The sequence below is a fragment of the Hydra viridissima genome, unplaced genomic scaffold (genome assembly GCF_058129835.1).
Source record: "Hydra viridissima isolate aposymbiotic clone 2 unplaced genomic scaffold, HvirCarnegie_v1 scaffold_31, whole genome shotgun sequence".
In the NCBI taxonomy this organism is placed as follows: Eukaryota; Metazoa; Cnidaria; class Hydrozoa; order Anthoathecata; family Hydridae; genus Hydra; species Hydra viridissima.
This window is the reverse complement of record NW_028324326.1, coordinates 74,282-91,497: the sequence shown is the minus strand read 5'-3', so window position 1 is coordinate 91,497 and position 17,216 is coordinate 74,282. Positions and strand designations below refer to the sequence as shown.

Sequence of the window (17,216 nt, the reverse complement as noted above, 5' to 3'; positions counted from 1 at the left end):
ACCAATGGCAGCTCAATGGTCTCCAAACAAGAGACTGCCGACCAATGGCAGCTCAGTGGTTTGAGAAGTGAGATCATTCGATTTCCTTTTATTATCTCCAGTTTGAACTAGTGCTTGGCTTGTGGTGCAGAAACTAAAACTTCCCGTTTTTGTATTTTGTTTTGAATTTCTTTGCTTTGAGCTTTTTAATCGATCGATAGCTTTAGGAGAAAAGAAGAAACCCCTCTGACGAAGTCTTGGCTTTTTTAAAAACGCTCAAATTTTGGCAAACAAATCTCATACGAAACGCTACTTTGATGTCAAGCTTTCGTTACTCCCTACTCCCTTCTAGCGGAGGGCGGCAAAAAGGTGTTGCATCCTAGAGCTAAAAGTGAGGAGGGAAGCAAGTTTTTTTTTCGTTTTGTTTGCTTTTTTATGTTTTTTGTTTTTTTGAGGGGGGAGAGTTAGAGGGTAAGGGGGTTAGGATTAGAGGGGGTTGGGGTTACGGTTTGGAAACCTGGGGACGAGGATATCAAGCAGGAGTTTAGTGTTAAGGTTAAAGGGCCCACGAGGGGCGTCCTTCAATTGTAAAATGCCTTTAGACGCACGTGTCTAGTCGTCTCGTTGCATCGACCTAGAGGAGTTTTCTGATAGATCTTGCGCTTTGGGCTCAGTTAATCGGTCTGTATCCATTGTAAACACGGTGTCTGCCGTTAGAAAATCGTTAACCAGGCGTTTGTGAGCTTTAACAACCATCCCTTTGAGTTTAAAACGAACGTTTCTTCAAAAGCCACTCGAGATGGAGGTACTCACGGAGGTTTGTTACGGTAACAACCCTGTGGTTTGCCATCTTCTTTCTTTCCGCAGCGTCGCAAACGCATCGGCCGGTCTCTTAGGTGACGAAAAAACGTCTGATCTCTCGACTGGAATGCTTAACGTACTAAGATTAGTAGAGTTAGTACTAAGAGTTGCATCTGGCCGCCGTAATTTTCTTCGATGATGTCTTGAAAATTTCGTGACGTCGTTTTCAAACCTCTAGGGTCGATTTTAACCTTCGACCTTAAAGTCGATTTTAGCCTTCGGTGTGGCTCTGTACAACTTTTGCGGTGAAAAAGCTTGCGCGGAGTCTACAGTTGTATTTAGCCGACAGACGCTGGCAACGCAGAAACAGAATGACTCTTGGGCGGCGCAAACCGAGCGTTCAGCAAATTTCTAGCATTTTACGTCAAAGCGGACAATCTGCACGACAAATAAAGCTAACTTTCTCGTTGCAACAGTTAGTCACTGGATCGTTGGACGAGTGTGTACAGCTGTTTTGCGTCGAAAGCCGACCGGTGGTCGGATGCGACTCTTCTTTTCATTCGAAAATCAGAACCTGGCCATCAGTCGTGTATCACCATCGAATGCTTAATGTAGTGATTTCTCGAAACGACAAAAGCTTGTAAAACAAACAGCTTCGCTGTACTGTTGCCTAATATGTTAACGGATGGCCAGGAACAACCTTGGTCTGTAATGAATGAGTTCGTTTTTCCATTCGAGGCACTAATTACTGCAGTTTTAAAAGTCACCTAAAGTATAAGCTCATCTCTCCATTCAAGAAAAACAAGCATCAGAGTTTCGGAAAGTTTGCATGCACGACACCACCATCGATGATACTTAAACAAACAGAAAATGAATTGCAAAACAGAACCACTGAATTGCAAAACATAACAACGGACAGCTTGTAAAATGCATGGTGATGAGCTTCTTCAATCCAATCAAGGAACCAAGCATCACAGTTTCGGCAATGGTGCATGTGCAAATCAGCAAACTGTGATACTTAATCAAACAACTTCACTGTTTTGCTTAGTTTAAGAACGGATGGCTAAGAACAACCTCGTTAGTGAGTATGAAGTCATCTCTTCATTCCAGGAATTAATAATAATCAGAGTTTTAGAAGTCTCTTACGTGCGATACTACTATCAACGGTACTTAATCAAACAGCCTCTCAGAATGGCCTAGTTTGAGAACGGAAGGCTAGGAACAACCTTAGTAGTGAGTCATCAGTTCAACTTTTCATTCAAGGAATTAAGCATCTAAAATCTGAAAAATAAAAAGAAGAGCTCTTTGTTAGAAGTTCTTATTTTTATTTTTCCTCAACTTCTATTTCTTTTCTTTTTTTACTTTTTTTTTTTTAATGATAGTTTTTCTTTTTTTTTATCTATTTTGTTCGTTTAAATTAATACAACAGGCGTTTTAGGTCGTTTCTGTAACATTATTTAACACTTTAAATTGTAATAAATATTTGAACAGAAGAAAATCCCTTTCGTAACGTTAAAATGTCATAAGAACATTTCATCTTTACCAAATACGCTTGTAAAAATAGTTTCACTTTTAAAGTTTGTTGTATATGTCTTTTAATTTAGTGAATCGCAATTTGGATTTTCTTAGGCGCACATCTACTTTAGTTGCTTTTTCTTAAAGAAAGGTCACCAGAGTTTTCTTACACAGCCCCTGCAGCATAATCTTTAACAAAATACTCTTTTGAAAAGTTTTACATTGAAATAAACAAAAGCCATTTGCGTAAGTAGAGATAACTTAGAGAATAAAAAGTGCATAAACGCCTCGCTACTTTGATGAAGAAGAAACGGATGACTAAATGCAACTTTTTAATTTCGTGTGCTATCTCTTTCGATTAAGGTACTTTTTGAATATTTTTTCAAAGAAATGTTAGCGTAGTTTTCCTTTTTTAAATTTAAATCATGTTTAAAGGTAGTTTTTGAATGTTTTTTCAAAGAAATGTTAGCGTAGTTTTCATCTATTAAATTTAAATCATGTTTAAAGGTAGTTTTTGAATGTTTTTTCAAAGAAATGTTAGCGTAGTTTTCATCTATTAAATCTAAATCATGTTTAAAGGTAGTTTTCGAATATTTTTTCAAAGAATTGTTAGCGTAGTTTTCCTCTTTTAGATCTAGCTTATGTTTAAGGTAGTTTTTGAGTATTTTTTCAAAGAAAAGTTAGCGTAGTTTTCCTCTTTTAGATCTAGCTTATGTTTAAGGTAGTTTTTGAGTATTTTTTCAAAGAAAAGTTAGCGTAGTTTTCCTCTTTTAGATCTAGCTTATGTTTAAGGTAGTTTTTAAATATTTTTTTAAAGAAAAGTTAGCATAGTTTTCCTCTTTTGGATATAGCTTATGTTTAAGGTAGTTTTTAAATATTTTTTTTAAAGAAAAGTTAGCGTAGTTTTCCTCCTTTAGATCTAGCTTATAATTCAGGTAGTTTTTGAATATTTTTTCAAATAAAAATTAGCAAAGTATAGTTTATTTAGCATGACATCACAAAATACTAAACTCAAAAAGGCAAGATAAAGTATAAGATAAACGTAAAATAAGATATAGATGAAACAAATGTTAGGCTGCATAAAATCAAAAACTGCATTGCCTATCATAAACACAAATGTCTAGTGAGAGCTTTTAAAGGTCGTTCTTTTCGTCTTTTAATTTGGTGAATCGCGATTTGAATTTTCTAAGGCGCACATGTCTTTCAGTTGCTTTTTTCTTAAGGAAAGGTCGCCAGAGTTTTTTTACGCAGCTCCTGCAGCATAATCTTTAACAAAATACTCTTTTGTATATCATTACATAGAAATAAACAAAAACCATATGCGTAAACAGAGATAAATTAGAACGCAAAAGTGCATAAAAAGCCTCGCTACTTTGCTATAGAAGAAGTGGATGACTAGATACAACTTTGTAAATTCGTGCACTACCTCAATGGATTAAGGTATTTTTCGAAAGTTTTTTAAAAGCATAAATAGCGTAGTCTTCCTCTTTTAAATCTAGCTTATGTCTAAGGCAGTTTTTGAATAGATTTTCAAAGAAAGGTTAGCGTACTTTTCCACTTTTAAGTTTAGCTTATGTAGCTTGACAAAACAACACACAAAAAGACAAGATAAAGTATCAGATAAACGTAAAATAAAATATAAATGAAACTAAAGTTAGGCTGCATAAAAAACAAACAACTTAATAATCTACTAGACATGTTTAAGTTGAATTAAGTAAAGTCCTTTGCGCAAATTTGGGTAAATAAGAGAGTAAAAATCCATAAAAAGAAGAAGTGGATGAGTAGATACAATTTTTTAAATTTGTGTGCTATCTCTATTGAATAAGGTAGTTTTCGAGAGTTTTTTCAAAGCAAAATTAGCGTAGTGTTCCTCTTTTAAATCTAGATTATCTCAAAAATAGATTTCGAATAGTTTTTCAAAGAAAGGTTAGCGCAGCTTTCCTCTTTTAACATTAGCTTATGTAGCTTGACATCACAGAACACAAAAAGATAAAATAAAATATAAGACAAACGTAAAATGAAAAATAGATGTAGCTAAAGTTAGGCAGCATAAAAAACCAACAACATAATAATCTACTAGGCATGTTTAAATTGAATTAAATAAAATCCTTTGCGCAAAAATAGGTATGTTAGAGAGTAAAAGCGCATAGAAAGCCTCGCTACTTTGCTGTGAAAGAAGTGGATGACTAGATACAACTTTTTAAAATCCTGTGCTATCTCTATCGATTAAGGTAGTTTTCGAAAGATTTTTCAAAGCAAAAATAGCGTAGTCTTTCTCTTTTAAATCTAGATTATGTCTAAGGTAGTTTTTGAACAGCTTTTCAAAGAAAGGTTAGCGTAGCTTTCCTCTTTTAAGTTTAGCTTATGTAGCTTGACATCACAAAACACAAAATTCAAAAAGACAAAATAAAATATAAGATAAACGTAAAATAAAATATAGATGAAGCTAAAGTTAGACTGCATAAAAAAACAACAACGTAATAACCTACTAGAATCTAATAAAACCCTATGCACAAATGTAGGTATGTTAGAGAGTAAAAGTGCATAAAAAGCCTCGCTACTTTGTTTAAGGTAGTTTTTGAATAGTTTTTCAAAGAAAGCTTAGCGTAGTTTTCCTCTTTAAAGTTTGGCTTATGTAGCTTGACATCACAAAACACAAAACACTAAAAGGAAAGGTAATATAAAAGTTAATCGTAAAATAAAATGTAGGTGAAATAAATGTTAGGCTGCATAAAAGAAAAAAAAAATCGTAACATAATAATCTTCTATATATGTTTGGATTGAATTAAATGAATTCCTTTGCGTAAATATAAGCAAACTAGTGAGAAAAAGTGCATAAAGAGCCTCGCTACTTTGCTGCAGAAGTAGTGGATGACTATATGCAATTTTTTAAAATCGTGTGCTATCTCTATCGATTAAGGTAGTTTTCGAAAGTTTTTTCAAAGTAAAAATAGTGTAGTTTTCCTCTTTTAAATCTAGCTTTTGTCTAGGGTAGTTTATGAATAGATTTTCAAAGAAAGGTTAGCGTAGCATTCCACTTTTAAGTTTAGCTTAAGTTGCTTGGCATCACAAAACTCAAAACTCAAAAAGAAAAGATAAAATATATGATAAACCTAAAACATAATATAGATGAAACTAAAGTTAGGCTGCATAAAAAACCAACAACATAATAATCTACTAGGCATGTTTAAATTGAATTAAATAAAATCCTTTGCGCAAATGTAGGTATGTTAGAGAGTAAAAGTGCATGAAAAGCCTCGCTACTTTGTTAAAGGTAGTTTTTGAATAGTTTTTCAAAGCAAGTTTAGCGTAGTTTTCCTCTTTTATGTTTAGACTATGTAGCTTGACATCACAGAACACAAAGCTCAAAAAGGCAAGATAAAATATAAGTTAATCGTAAAATATAGATGTAACAAAGTTTAGACTGCATAAAAAACCAACAACATAATAATCTACTAGGCATGTTTAAGTTGAATTAAATAATGTCCTTTGCGCAAATATAGGAAAGTTAGAGTAAAAATCCATAAAAAGCCTCGATACTTTGCTGAAGAAGAAGATGACTATATGCAACTTTTTAAAATTGTGAGCTATCTATATCGATTTAGGTCCTTTTTGAGTACTTTTTCAAAGAAAAGTTAGCGCAGTTTTCCCCTTTTAAGATTAGATTATGAAGCTTGACATAACAAAACACAAAACTAACAAAGGCAAGATAAAATATAAGGTAAACGCAATATAATGTATAGATGAAACTAAAGTTAGGCTGCATAAAACAAACGGGTAACAATACTCTTCTATGTATGTTTACATTGAGTTAAATAAAATCCTTTGCGCAAATATAGGTATGTTAGAGAATAAAAGTGCATAAAAAGCCTCAGTACTTTGCTGTAGAAGAAGTGGATGAGTAGATACAATTTTTTAAATTTGTGTGCTATCTCTATCGAATAAGTTAGTTTTCGAGAGTTTTTTCAAAGCAAAATTAGCGTAGTGTTCCTCTTTTAAATCTAGATTATCTCAAAAATAGATTTCGAATAGTTTTTCAAAGAAAGGTTAGCGCAGCTTTCCTCTTTTAACATTAGCTTATGTAGCTTGACATCACAGAACACAAAAAGATAAAATAAAATATAAGACAAACGTAAAATGAAAAATAGATGTAGCTAAAGTTAGGCTGCATAAAAAACCAACAACATAATAATCTACTAGGCATGTTTAAATTGAATTAAATAAAATCCTTTGCGCAAAAATAGGTATGTTAGAGAGTAAAAGCGCATAAAAAGCCTCGCTACTTTGTTAAAGGTAGTTTTTGAATAGTTTTTCAAAGACAGGTTAGCGTAAATTTCCTCTTTAAAGTTTAGCTTATGTAGCTTGACATCACAAAATATAAAACTCAAAAAGACAAGATAAAATATAAGATAAACGCAAAATAAAATATAGATGAAACTAAAGTTAGGCTGCATACAAAACCAACAACATAATATTCTACTAGTTATGTTTAAATTGAATTAAATAAAATCCTTTACGCAAATATAGGTAAGTTAGAGAGTAAAAGTGCATAAAAAGCTTTACTTTGCTGAAGAAGAAGATGAATAGATGCAACTTTTTAAATTCGTGAGCTATCTCTATCGGTGTAAGGTAGTTTTTGAACAATTTTTCAAAGAAAAGTTAGCCTAGTTTTCTTCTTTTAAGTTTAAATTATGTAGCTTGACATCACAAAATACAAAACTCAAAAAGACAAGATAAAATATAAGATAAACGCAAAATAAAATATAGATGAAACTAAAGTTAGGCTGCATACAAAACCAACAACATAATATTCTACTAGAAAAGTTAGCCTAGTTTCCTTCTTTTAAGTTTAGATTATGTAGCTTGACATCACAAAACACAAAAAGGCAAGATAAAATACAAGGTAAACGTAAAATAAAATAGAAGTCAAACAAAAGTTAGGTTGCATAAATACAAAAACTGCATTGCCAAAAATAGAATTTGTTGTCTAGAAAGACCTTTTAAACTTTGTTTCTTTCGTTTTTTGACTTAGTGAATCGCGATCTGGTTTTTCTTAGGCGCGCTTGTTTCTTAGTTGTTTTTTTTGTAAAGAAACTTTATTCAGACGTTTTTTTTTACGCAACTCCTTTAACATTATTTTTAACAAAGTATTCTTTTATACGTGTTTACATTGAAATAAAACCCTTTGCGTAAATAGAGATAAATTAGAGAGCAAAAGTACATAAAAAGCCTCGCTACTTTGCAGAAGAAGAATTGGATGGCAAGATTCGTGTGCTTTCTCTTTCGTTTAAGGTACTTCTTGAATATTTTTTCAAAGAAAAGTTAGCGTAGTTTTCCCCTTTTAAGTTTAGCTTACGCAGCTTGACATCACAAAACGCAAAAACCAATAAGGCATGATAAAATACAAGATAAACGTAAAATAAAATAGAAGTGAAACAAAAGTTAGACTGCATAAAAACAAAAAAAAAAAAAAAAACATAATATACTTCTATGTATGTTTACATTGATCTAAACAAAATCCTTTGTGTAAAGATATGAAAAAATAGAGAGTAAGAGTTCATAAAAAAGCCTCGCTATTTTGCTGAAGAAGAAATGGATGTCTAGATCTTTTAAAATAAGGAACTTTTTGATTTCTTTTTCCGAAAAATGGTTGGAGCAGTTTTCCTTTTTTAAATTTCACTTATGCAGTTTAACATCACAGGAAATATTATTTTGCTTTTTAACAAACTCTTAAAAACATCAGAAGTAATTCTAAATGCAACTCTATTAAAAGTTTTCACAGAATAACAAAACGACTTCTTTTTTTTTTTTTTAAAGATAAAAAAAAGTTTGAACTATCTTTAAATAAGAAATGTGAGAACAGTTTAACAGAACTTCTTGTTTATTATGTCTTTAGCGAAACAGATAAAAATATTTGCAAAAGCATAGATAAAACAAACTACACAAAAGGCCCATCTTTATTGCCAAACTGAACAAACTTATCTAAACTACATAAATGGTTTCACGATATTGCCATATTGAACAAACTTTTCTAAACTACCCTCTTTTTGAATTTTTAGCTTCATGTTTTTAATTTTGTCTTTAATATGGCTTTGGTAGGAGTACTTTTGCAAGACATGAATGAGCTTGTCACTGCTATGATTTGCCAAGATGCCAAGGTAATCTTTGTACGAGCAACTTGAGCTTACATCTGTAAACACGTCTTGCAAGATGTATGCCAACACCAAAGCTGCACATCGTGGAAAACTTCTGGTGTTGAACCATTCGTTGTGGCCAGGGCAAGCATTCAGCTCTTCAACTATTTCATCTAAAATTTTACAAACTCAAGTCATAACACAAAGTGATTAAATCAAATATTCATTTGGTTCTGAAGTAAGACAAGATTTATTCTGTTTTTTTATTTATTTTTTTTTTGTTGACCTTATTGTTTGCACTGATAGCAATAACTGGTTTTTGAAAGATTACCTAAATGGCATTGGCTAACTTCTGCTTTGTTTTCCTTTGTTCTTGGCTGAGTTGATCCTGAAATAAAATAAAACCATGTTCATTTTTCTAATTCATAAAAACCATCAACAGTTTCTAAGTGTTAGAGATGATAACAAGCTGTGCATGATTTCTAACGGTGATGTTTCTAACTTCATCATTAGAAATCGGGTAGACACAACTTTCTAAAAGTGCACTTAGCAATGATGGCTAGTTTTTGTTAACAGTTAACCATCTGAAATTGTGCAAGAAGAGGTTTGTGTTTATATATCTTTGTATAAATTAGGTTTTACATTACCGATGAGTTCTTGAGTGAAAGATGGCATTTCCAACTTGATTTTTTTTCTTCTTGGATCTTTTACTTCTAAAACATAATCAGTTTTAGTATCATTCACTTGTATAAACATTTAAGCAATCACAGAATTAGTCCTGCAACAAATACATACACACTTCTGTGTTGTTTTTTTGTTTTGTTTTGTTTTTTTTACAGCTCTAACAATAACAATAGGGCAAGGAGTTGATTTGGGCATTTTCATTTTTTGAAAGCGTGTTGAGATTTGCATAAAAATCAAAAATCAAAAATCAAAAAGAATTTACCTCTGGATGTAGAGGCAAGACTTTGGCTAAATAGGCTACCAACAGATTGAACAGCATAAGGTGAGAGCTGCTTTGCAAGAACAGTACCAGCCTGTTGGACAGGAACAGCTGAAACTGGATCAGATGAAAGAAACAAACTGGGTTTGGCCAATGTTTGCTGAAAAGCAACAAGGCTAGGAGTCAGAGGAACAGAAAAGACCTCTTTTGAAGGACAGAAAGCGACTTGCTGAGAAGGAGAAGCAGAAACAGGTTTGGCAACCACTTGCTCATTAAAGTAAACTGGAGAAAGTTTTGCATGGTGTTCAATAAAATCCGGTTCATCAGGAAATAATGTTAATGCAAGAGGAGAACAAGCTGTGCCAACAGGAACAGCTAGAGTCTGATCTACATCCATACAAACAGCTTGTTCGTTAGGAACTAGTTGTGCAAGAGCAGGGGATAGTTCAAGAACTGGACCAGCGATTGTTTGTTCAGATGGAACAGACGAAACAGGAGTTGAGGTAGGTTCACACAAGAAATCTACGGCATGGTCGTTGCTATCCTCTAAAGGAACATTGTTTTCTACAGCTGGAGAAAACGGAACCACTGTGGTACAGCTGAAAGTAGCAGCACATTCTTCAGAGTCAGAACCGGAGTCTAAATCTTCCTCAAAGATGTCCTCAACCTCATGAAAACCGTACTCCTCTGCATTAGTTTGGAGCCAGTCCATCACATCCTTCTCCTTCTTTGGTGGTCTCTCAGACTTTTCAACAGTCAAAGACTCTATGACTCCGAAGGACTGTCCGATGCCCAGGGCAAAGCGCAACTCCTCTGCAGCGTTCCACTGGGACACATAAAAGCTATCCATTGTGTTCCTGCTGTGCTTCATGTAGAGTGTAGCAAACCGCTCGCGATCTTCTTTGCTGTTGTTGGCAAAGTAAGTGGCTATCGAACCGCGAATGCAAGTGGGAGTAAGACGCTTCATGGGAATGTTTACTTGGCTTTTTCTGAAGCAGGACGTCAGGCAAGAGGAGATAGCAGAGGAACCCATCTGGTAAACAGGCACTCTAGTTGCACCGAGTGTCACACATTCGTCTTTGTTGGGTCTCATCGATGGAAAAAGGGGCCTGTAGCAGTCGCTCAACTCCAAAACAGTCTTGGTGTCTGCAGCCATGTAGTGAGAGTCGTTGACAAGAAGGTCTCTGTATCTCAGCAAATAAATATCGATCAACACTTTCAAGTCGTTCGGCACTAGAATGTTTTTGGCTCCGTACTTGTATGCTGTTTTGTAGCGCTCTTGCACAATGCAATATCCACACTCACTCTTCTCAGCAGCCATGTAGTCTCTAATGTTTAAAAGAGCAATGTTAGATTTTCTTAAACTGTTAATTACAGTGACAGAGAGCAGAAGATGGTTTCGTAGAGACACAGCATTGTCTCTAGTCGGTGTAAGAGACGGCTTTCTAATCGATTCCACTAACTGTCTTACGTATGCAGACTTGCCATATTCGTTCAGCAAACTGACATTGATGATGTTGATGCATTTTTTGCTTTTCACAAGGCTCCTCCTCAAAGAACGAAAGGGCCTCAGCACTTTTTGTAACTCCTCCACCTTGCAGCGCAAACGTCGGATGGCCTCATGAGAAAGTCCGAAATAGACATTCCTGGCTTCACTGAAACGAAACAGGAGACAAAGGTAGACAAGGCGGTTGTACAACGTGTGACAAGACATGGCTTTTGTTTGGTCAAGTTCACTCAGCTTGGAATTGAGCTGAATGTTTTTAAAGTGCATGGAAAAGTATCTATCCTCCAAAACGTTGGAATTGGTGAGAGCGTTCGGGTGCAGCGTCAGCGTGCTGTCACAACATGTCAATATTTCAACAACTGCATTTTTGTAGATCTTTGCTTGTGACAAAGTGTTGTTGTTGGCTACCACAAGCCACTTTTCAAAATCTCTGAAGAGCTCATCTGCTGACTGGTAATAAAAGTGAAAAGCATCTTTGTCCAGCTGAAACAAGAGTCTCTTATCTTCTGTCAAGACGGAGGAGTTGGAAACCAAGTGCTTTAAGGAATTAAAATCAGAGTCTAGGACGGATTCGGTGTTCAGCTCTTTGTTTTCTACAGAGGTGCAGTGGTTTGCAGAAGGAGCCTCGGACGAACCAGCAACTGATGAGGGCAAGCTTAAAAGAGGATCAGAGGAAAGAACCGGAGAAGAAAAAGAGGAGGAAGGCCCAGGAGCAGAGGATGCAGAGCCTGATGCAGACGCTTGTTCAGCTACTGGCTTAATACCAAAGAAGGCAGGTCGAATAAATTGAGGGACATAGAGCTTGTCGTTGTCGTATCGCTTTGCCTCTGCAATCTTTTGTTTGATCGTCTTGGAATCGTAGAAATGAGTCTCTTTCAAGTGTATGTCCAGTCGGTCGTAATACTTCCAACATTGCAAACAGGGGTAAGGTTTTGGACAGCCGGACTTGCGTTCGAGACGAGCATGCTGAAACTTCCTGACCATTGCAGAGTAAAAGATGGAAGCTTCATCCAAAGTCCAAGAATGATCTTTTTTAGTCAAGTGTCTTTTAATGCTTGTGGAGGAATGTTTGCACAAAGGCATCGGACAGCTAACAGCGTACCTCTTCTTGGTACCATAGAAAGGTACAACCCTGTTTACGGAGCCACACGCTGCAACTAATGCGGCCCTGACTTTGTTTTTGAGCTTTAAGTCTCTCTGTTCTTGTGACTGCCTTCTTTTCTTTTTTTTCGCTTTAGAGTTCGGAGAAGGGGCAACAACAGTGTTGTTTTCTTGTGAAGAAGACATGTTCAGGTGTTTGTTTGCAACGGTTTATGCTAAAAAAAAGAAGACAGTTAGTGAGAGTGTTTTTCTTCTGCCTGCATCCTGGAATCCTGGAATGTTTACAACTGCAGGGAAGAGCTGTGTTTTTTCGAATCCTCTGCAAAAGAGAAAAAAGAAAGAAAAGAGAGCAACAAGAAGAAACAAAGTTTCCACTAGCAAATGAAAAAGAATGAGAGCAACTAGCATTACATGCATGGTGGCAGCAGTGATTGCTATTATGAGAAGGAGAATGAGAAAAAAAAAAAAAAAAAAGAAACAAATAAATAAAGAGATGGAGTTTGAGAGGATCTCGCAACCATATGACTCAAAGAAAGAAACTGTGTTGAAAAAAGGCAAGAGAGGGCAAATAGAACTTGCTAACAAGGACAAATGACAGACATAACTACAACAGTAACAACTCTCATTGCAAGCATAATAACAACAGCATCAGCATCACTGACTCAGAGAGTGTTGACATAACAAAAAAGAAAACAAAAGTACAAGCCAAGTGGGGGAACATTAACAAACACTCATTGCAACTATAACAACAACAACAACAACAGCAACAGCATCACTGACTCAGAGGGTATTGATAAAAAAAAACAAGCAAAACAAAAACAAACAAAAAAACAAATAAAAAAACAAAACAAGCAAATTGGGTGAACAGTAACAACTCTCATTGCAAGCATAATAACAACAACAGCATCAGCATCAGCATCACTGACTCAGAGAGTGTTGACAAAATAAAATAGACAATAAGCAAGCAAAGTGGGTGAACAGTAACAACTCTCACTGCAAGCATAATAACAACAACAGCATCAGCATCAGCATCACTGACTCAGAGAGTGTTGATAAAATAAAACAGATTATAAACAAACAAAGTGGGTGAACAGTAACAGCTCTCATTGAAAGCATAATAACAACAACAGCATCACTAACTCAGAGGATATATAAAAAAACAAACAAACAAACAAACAAAACAAAAACAAAAAAAAAACAAGCAAAGTGGCTGAACAGTAACAGCTATCATTGCAAGTAAAATAACAACAACAGCATCAGCAACATCATCACTGACTCAGAGAGTGGTGATAAAATAAAACAGATTAAAAAACAAGCAAAGTGGCTAAACAGTAACAACTATAAATACAAGTAAAATGACAAAAGCAGCAACAGCATCACTAACTCGCAGGGTGTTGATAAAAAAAAAAGCAACAAACAAATAAAGCAAGCAAAGTGGGTGAACATTAACACTCATTGCAACTATAATAACACCAACAGCAACAGCATCAGTGACTCAAAGGGTGTTGATAAACAAAAACAAAGGCACAAACAAAACAAGCAGAGTGGGTGAACATTAACAACACTTATTGCAAGCATAATAACAACAACAGCATCAGCATCACTGACTCAGAGAGTGTTGATAAAATAAAATAGATTATAAACATGCCAAGTTTGTGAACATTAACAAACACTCATTGCAACTATAACAACGACTACAGCAACAGCATCACTTACTCAGAGAGTGTTGAGAAAAAAAACAACAAAAAAAACAAAAACAAAACAAAACAGAAAACAGAAGTACAAGCCAAGGGGGGGAACATTAACAAACACTCATTGCAACTATAACAACAACAACAGCAACAGCATCACTTACTCAGAGGATATTGATAAAAAAAACAAACAAACAAACAAACAAAACAAGCAAAGTGGCTGAACAGTAACAGCTATCATTGCAAGTAAAATAACAACAACAGCATCAGCAACATCATCACTGACTCAGAGAGTGGTGATAAAATAAAACAGATTAAAAAACAAGCAAAGTGGCTGAACAGTAACAACTATAAATACAAGTAAAATGACAAAAGCAGCAACAGCATCACTAACTCGCAGGGTGTTGATAAAAAAAAAAAGCAACAAACAAACAAAGCAAGCAAAGTGGGTGAACATTAACACTCATTGCAACTATAATAACACCAACAGCAACAGCATCAGTGACTCAAAGGGTGTTGATAAACAAAAACAAAAGCACAAACAAAACAAGCAAAGTGGGTGAACATTAGCAACACTTATTGCAAGCACAATAACAACAACAGCATCAGCATCACTGACTCAGAGAGTGTTGATAAAACAAAATAGATTATAAACAAGCCAAGTTGGTGAACATTAACAAACACTCATTGCAACTGTAATAAGAACAACAGCAACAGCATCACTGACACAAAGGGTGTTGATAAACAAAAACAAAAACACAAGCAAAGTGGGTGAACATTAACAACACTCATTGCAACTATAACAACAACAACAGCAACAGCATCACTGGCTCAAAGGGTGTTGATAAAATAAAGAAATAAAAACAAAACAAGCAAAGTGGGTGAACAGTAACAACTCCCATTGCAAGCATAATAACGACAACAGCAACAGCAACACCATCACTGACTCAGAGAGTGTTGATAAAATAAAATAGATTATAAACAAGCCAAGTTGGTGAACATTAACAAACACTCATTGCAACTATAACAACGACTACAGCAACAGCATCACTTACTCAGAGAGTGTTGAGAAAAAAAAAACAAAAACAAAAAAAAAACAAAACAAAACAGAAAACAAAAGTACAAGCCAAGTGGGGGAACATTAACAAACACTCATTGCAACTGTAACAACAACAACAGCAACAGCATCACTTACTCAGAGAGTGTTTATAAATAAAACAAAAAACAAAAACAAGAAACAAAAATACAAGCCAAGTGGGTGATTACTAACAGCGCTAACAGCAGCAACAACAGTGTCTTTAGAAACAACAAACAAGTACAACAGCAACAACTGCTTTTACAGAGTATAACAATAACAACAACATGGCACTAACAACAACAAAAGGGTTGGAATAAAAACCTGTAGGCAAAAGGAGAGCTGCATTCAGACAAGATCGATTACAAAGAGGCTCTTCTTTAGGACAGAGGAGAAACTGCTTTTGAGGGACAGAGGGACTTTTGTTGTTGTGGTTGTTGTTGTTGTTGTGCAGAAACCAACAAACTTTTATTGAACCGAATATAACCGAATATAACCGAAAGTCTTGTTTGCTTCTGTTTTGTGCCATCAAGAAGGGAAAACAAAACATCACAAAACAAACGAAGCAAACGAAACAAACAAACAAACAAACGAACGAAACAAACAAACAAAAAAAAAAAAATTAAAAAAATTAACAAACAAACAAACAAACAAACAAGCAAACAAACAAAAACAAATAAGAAAAACAGAAAACGCAGTACCGAAACCTCGCCATTTTTTATCCTTCCTCAAGCTTTCTCTGGGCGCCAAAGACCGAGAAAGTTGAGCAAACGTGACGTTGAGGGGGGGGAGGGGGGTACTTAAGGACAGCAGACCGACCAATGGCACGCTTAGGAGAGACCCACGTGAATGCTACATTTTCTTTCTATGTACGCTGAATCCGCTCAAAGTCTGGAATTTCCAGCATTCACGTGTCATCACTCCAGCCACCAGATTGGCCCACACTTTGCACACTTTCAAGACTAGAAACTCACTTGTGCTCAATTTGAGCAAAAAAAAAAAAAAACTAAGTCTCGCATGGCGACAACTTTTCCAAAAGCAAACAAAGGCAAACGAAGGCAAACGAAGAAAAAACAAAAACAAATAAACAAAAACAAAACCGAATAGGGAGAGAGAGTGAGTCGACTCATTTCTTTCGACTGCCTTAAACGAGAAGTCTAAAACGTTTAAAAGTTGAAAACTAAGTTTTTTAAATGAACTGCACCGAAAAAACTTTACGACAGTTTAGCTGGTTAAAAACGCAGAGGAAAATATTTTATAAAATTTAAGCGTTCTAAAGATGTCCATTTTTGTTTTTGTTTTTTTTATTTTGGTTTGTTTCTGGCTTGTTTCTTTCTTTAAATTCTAGCGATCGAGCATATTTGAACGGTTTCATCAACCTGTCGGCGCACGTGCTCGAGAGCTAGAACTTTGATTGCTTTTGTTGTTGAGAATTGAGAATGTCCGAGCAGGTTTTTTTATCGATTTCATCGCTTGTGGCGAGGCAAAAATCAAAACGCTTTTTGGACGAAAGAAAAGAGATTAAAAGGAAAAAAGAGAAGAAAAAAAAAACAAAAAAATAGGTTATGTGTTATGAACATTTATTTTCTCACGCGATGACGTCTAGTTTTGTTAGAGTAATTAAAATATGGTATCAAGTTTGTAATTTCTATCTTATTTTTAGTTACGGATAATTGCCAATTATGTCACGTTTAGTATACACAACGCTGTTTTCTTAATAGCAATATGATACAAACAAGTTATAAAAAAAAAAGCGTTCGCTCGATCTTCCTTAGTCAGTTGAACAAAAAGAAATTTTCACAACATATGATTGATTTGGTTGTCCTAGCAAGCTGTTTTAGCAAACGACTAGAGGTTGCAACTGTTGTTCATTGAAAACGAAAAATCTAGCGTCAGCAAGAAATTTTTGAATACATAATGTACACAAAAGTGGCACTTACAAATGAAAATGTAAAAAAAAACTGTTTACCTTGATGCCAGACTCGCAGAGATGTTGTCGCTCGTTGCTATCGACTGCGAACAGCTTTGTTGTTTTTCGAAGTGCCTCTTCATTCTACTTATAGCCGAAGTTTTGGCTTCGAAAAAAAATACGAACGTCGTTAAGCTCAACGAGCTGCTTTAATTGTTGTTCGTGCGAAAACGAAATGCTTAAAACGGATAAAAGTGTTGGCGTAATTACACTTTTCGACCGCGATGCAGTTTGTCAACTCTAGCGTACTTTTTTGGCTCGTGGAGCAAAAGCCTCATGATAATAGCAAAGGCTTAAAATGTCTTAACATGTCAGCAAAGGCTTAATATGCTTAATAAACTGTGGTTAAGCTTTTGCGGTGCAGTTCATTTACAACTTAATTTGCAACTTGCTGGCACAAGCAAACGTTTATGACTTCTCGTTTAAGACAGTTGAGCGAAATCAGTCGACTCACTCATTCTCCCTTTTCTGTTTTGTTTTTGTTTTGTTTTTTTGTTTTTG

The 17,216-nt window shown here is 35.1% G+C and overlaps 1 protein-coding gene and 1 long non-coding RNA gene across 3 annotated transcripts; one reads left to right on the top strand and one right to left on the bottom strand.

Annotated features, from left to right (window-relative positions):
• The first annotated feature begins 7,492 nt into the window (after positions 1-7,492).
• LOC149876107 (uncharacterized) lies at positions 7,493-11,556 on the top strand. Its single transcript, XR_016448918.1, has 2 exons — positions 7,493-7,587; positions 8,395-11,556. It is a non-coding gene; the product is annotated as an uncharacterized LOC149876107 (long non-coding RNA).
• Positions 8,235-15,520, bottom strand: LOC149876106 (uncharacterized). 2 transcript variants are annotated; one of them, XM_090075701.1, is made up of 5 exons: positions 15,448-15,520; positions 9,376-12,195; positions 9,077-9,142; positions 8,761-8,817; positions 8,235-8,602 (listed from the first exon to the last, which is right to left on the bottom strand). In XM_090075701.1, exons 2-5 carry the CDS (start codon positions 12,164-12,166, stop codon positions 8,283-8,285), a joined length of 3,234 nt encoding a protein of 1,077 aa, XP_089931827.1. In that variant the 5' UTR covers positions 12,167-12,195; positions 15,448-15,520; the 3' UTR covers positions 8,235-8,282. The 2 variants fall into 2 exon arrangements, with proteins under 2 accessions (XP_089931827.1, XP_089931826.1); XM_090075700.1 differs by having other exon boundaries at positions 9,376-15,520.
• Positions 15,521-17,216: the final 1,696 nt, after the last annotated feature.

Excerpts from the sequence above, each read along its gene's own strand:
- LOC149876106 (XM_090075700.1), bottom strand. The coding sequence starts at position 12,166 with ATGTCTTCTTCACAAGAAAACAACACTGTTGTTGCCCCTTCTCCGAAC. Across the intron at positions 8,818-9,076 it reads TTTCACTCAAGAACTCATCG|GATCAACTCAGCCAAGAACA; the intron begins GTAATGTAAAAC and ends ATTTTATTTCAG. Across the intron at positions 8,603-8,760 it reads AGTTAGCCAATGCCATTTAG|ATGAAATAGTTGAAGAGCTG; the intron begins GTAATCTTTCAA and ends GTAAAATTTTAG.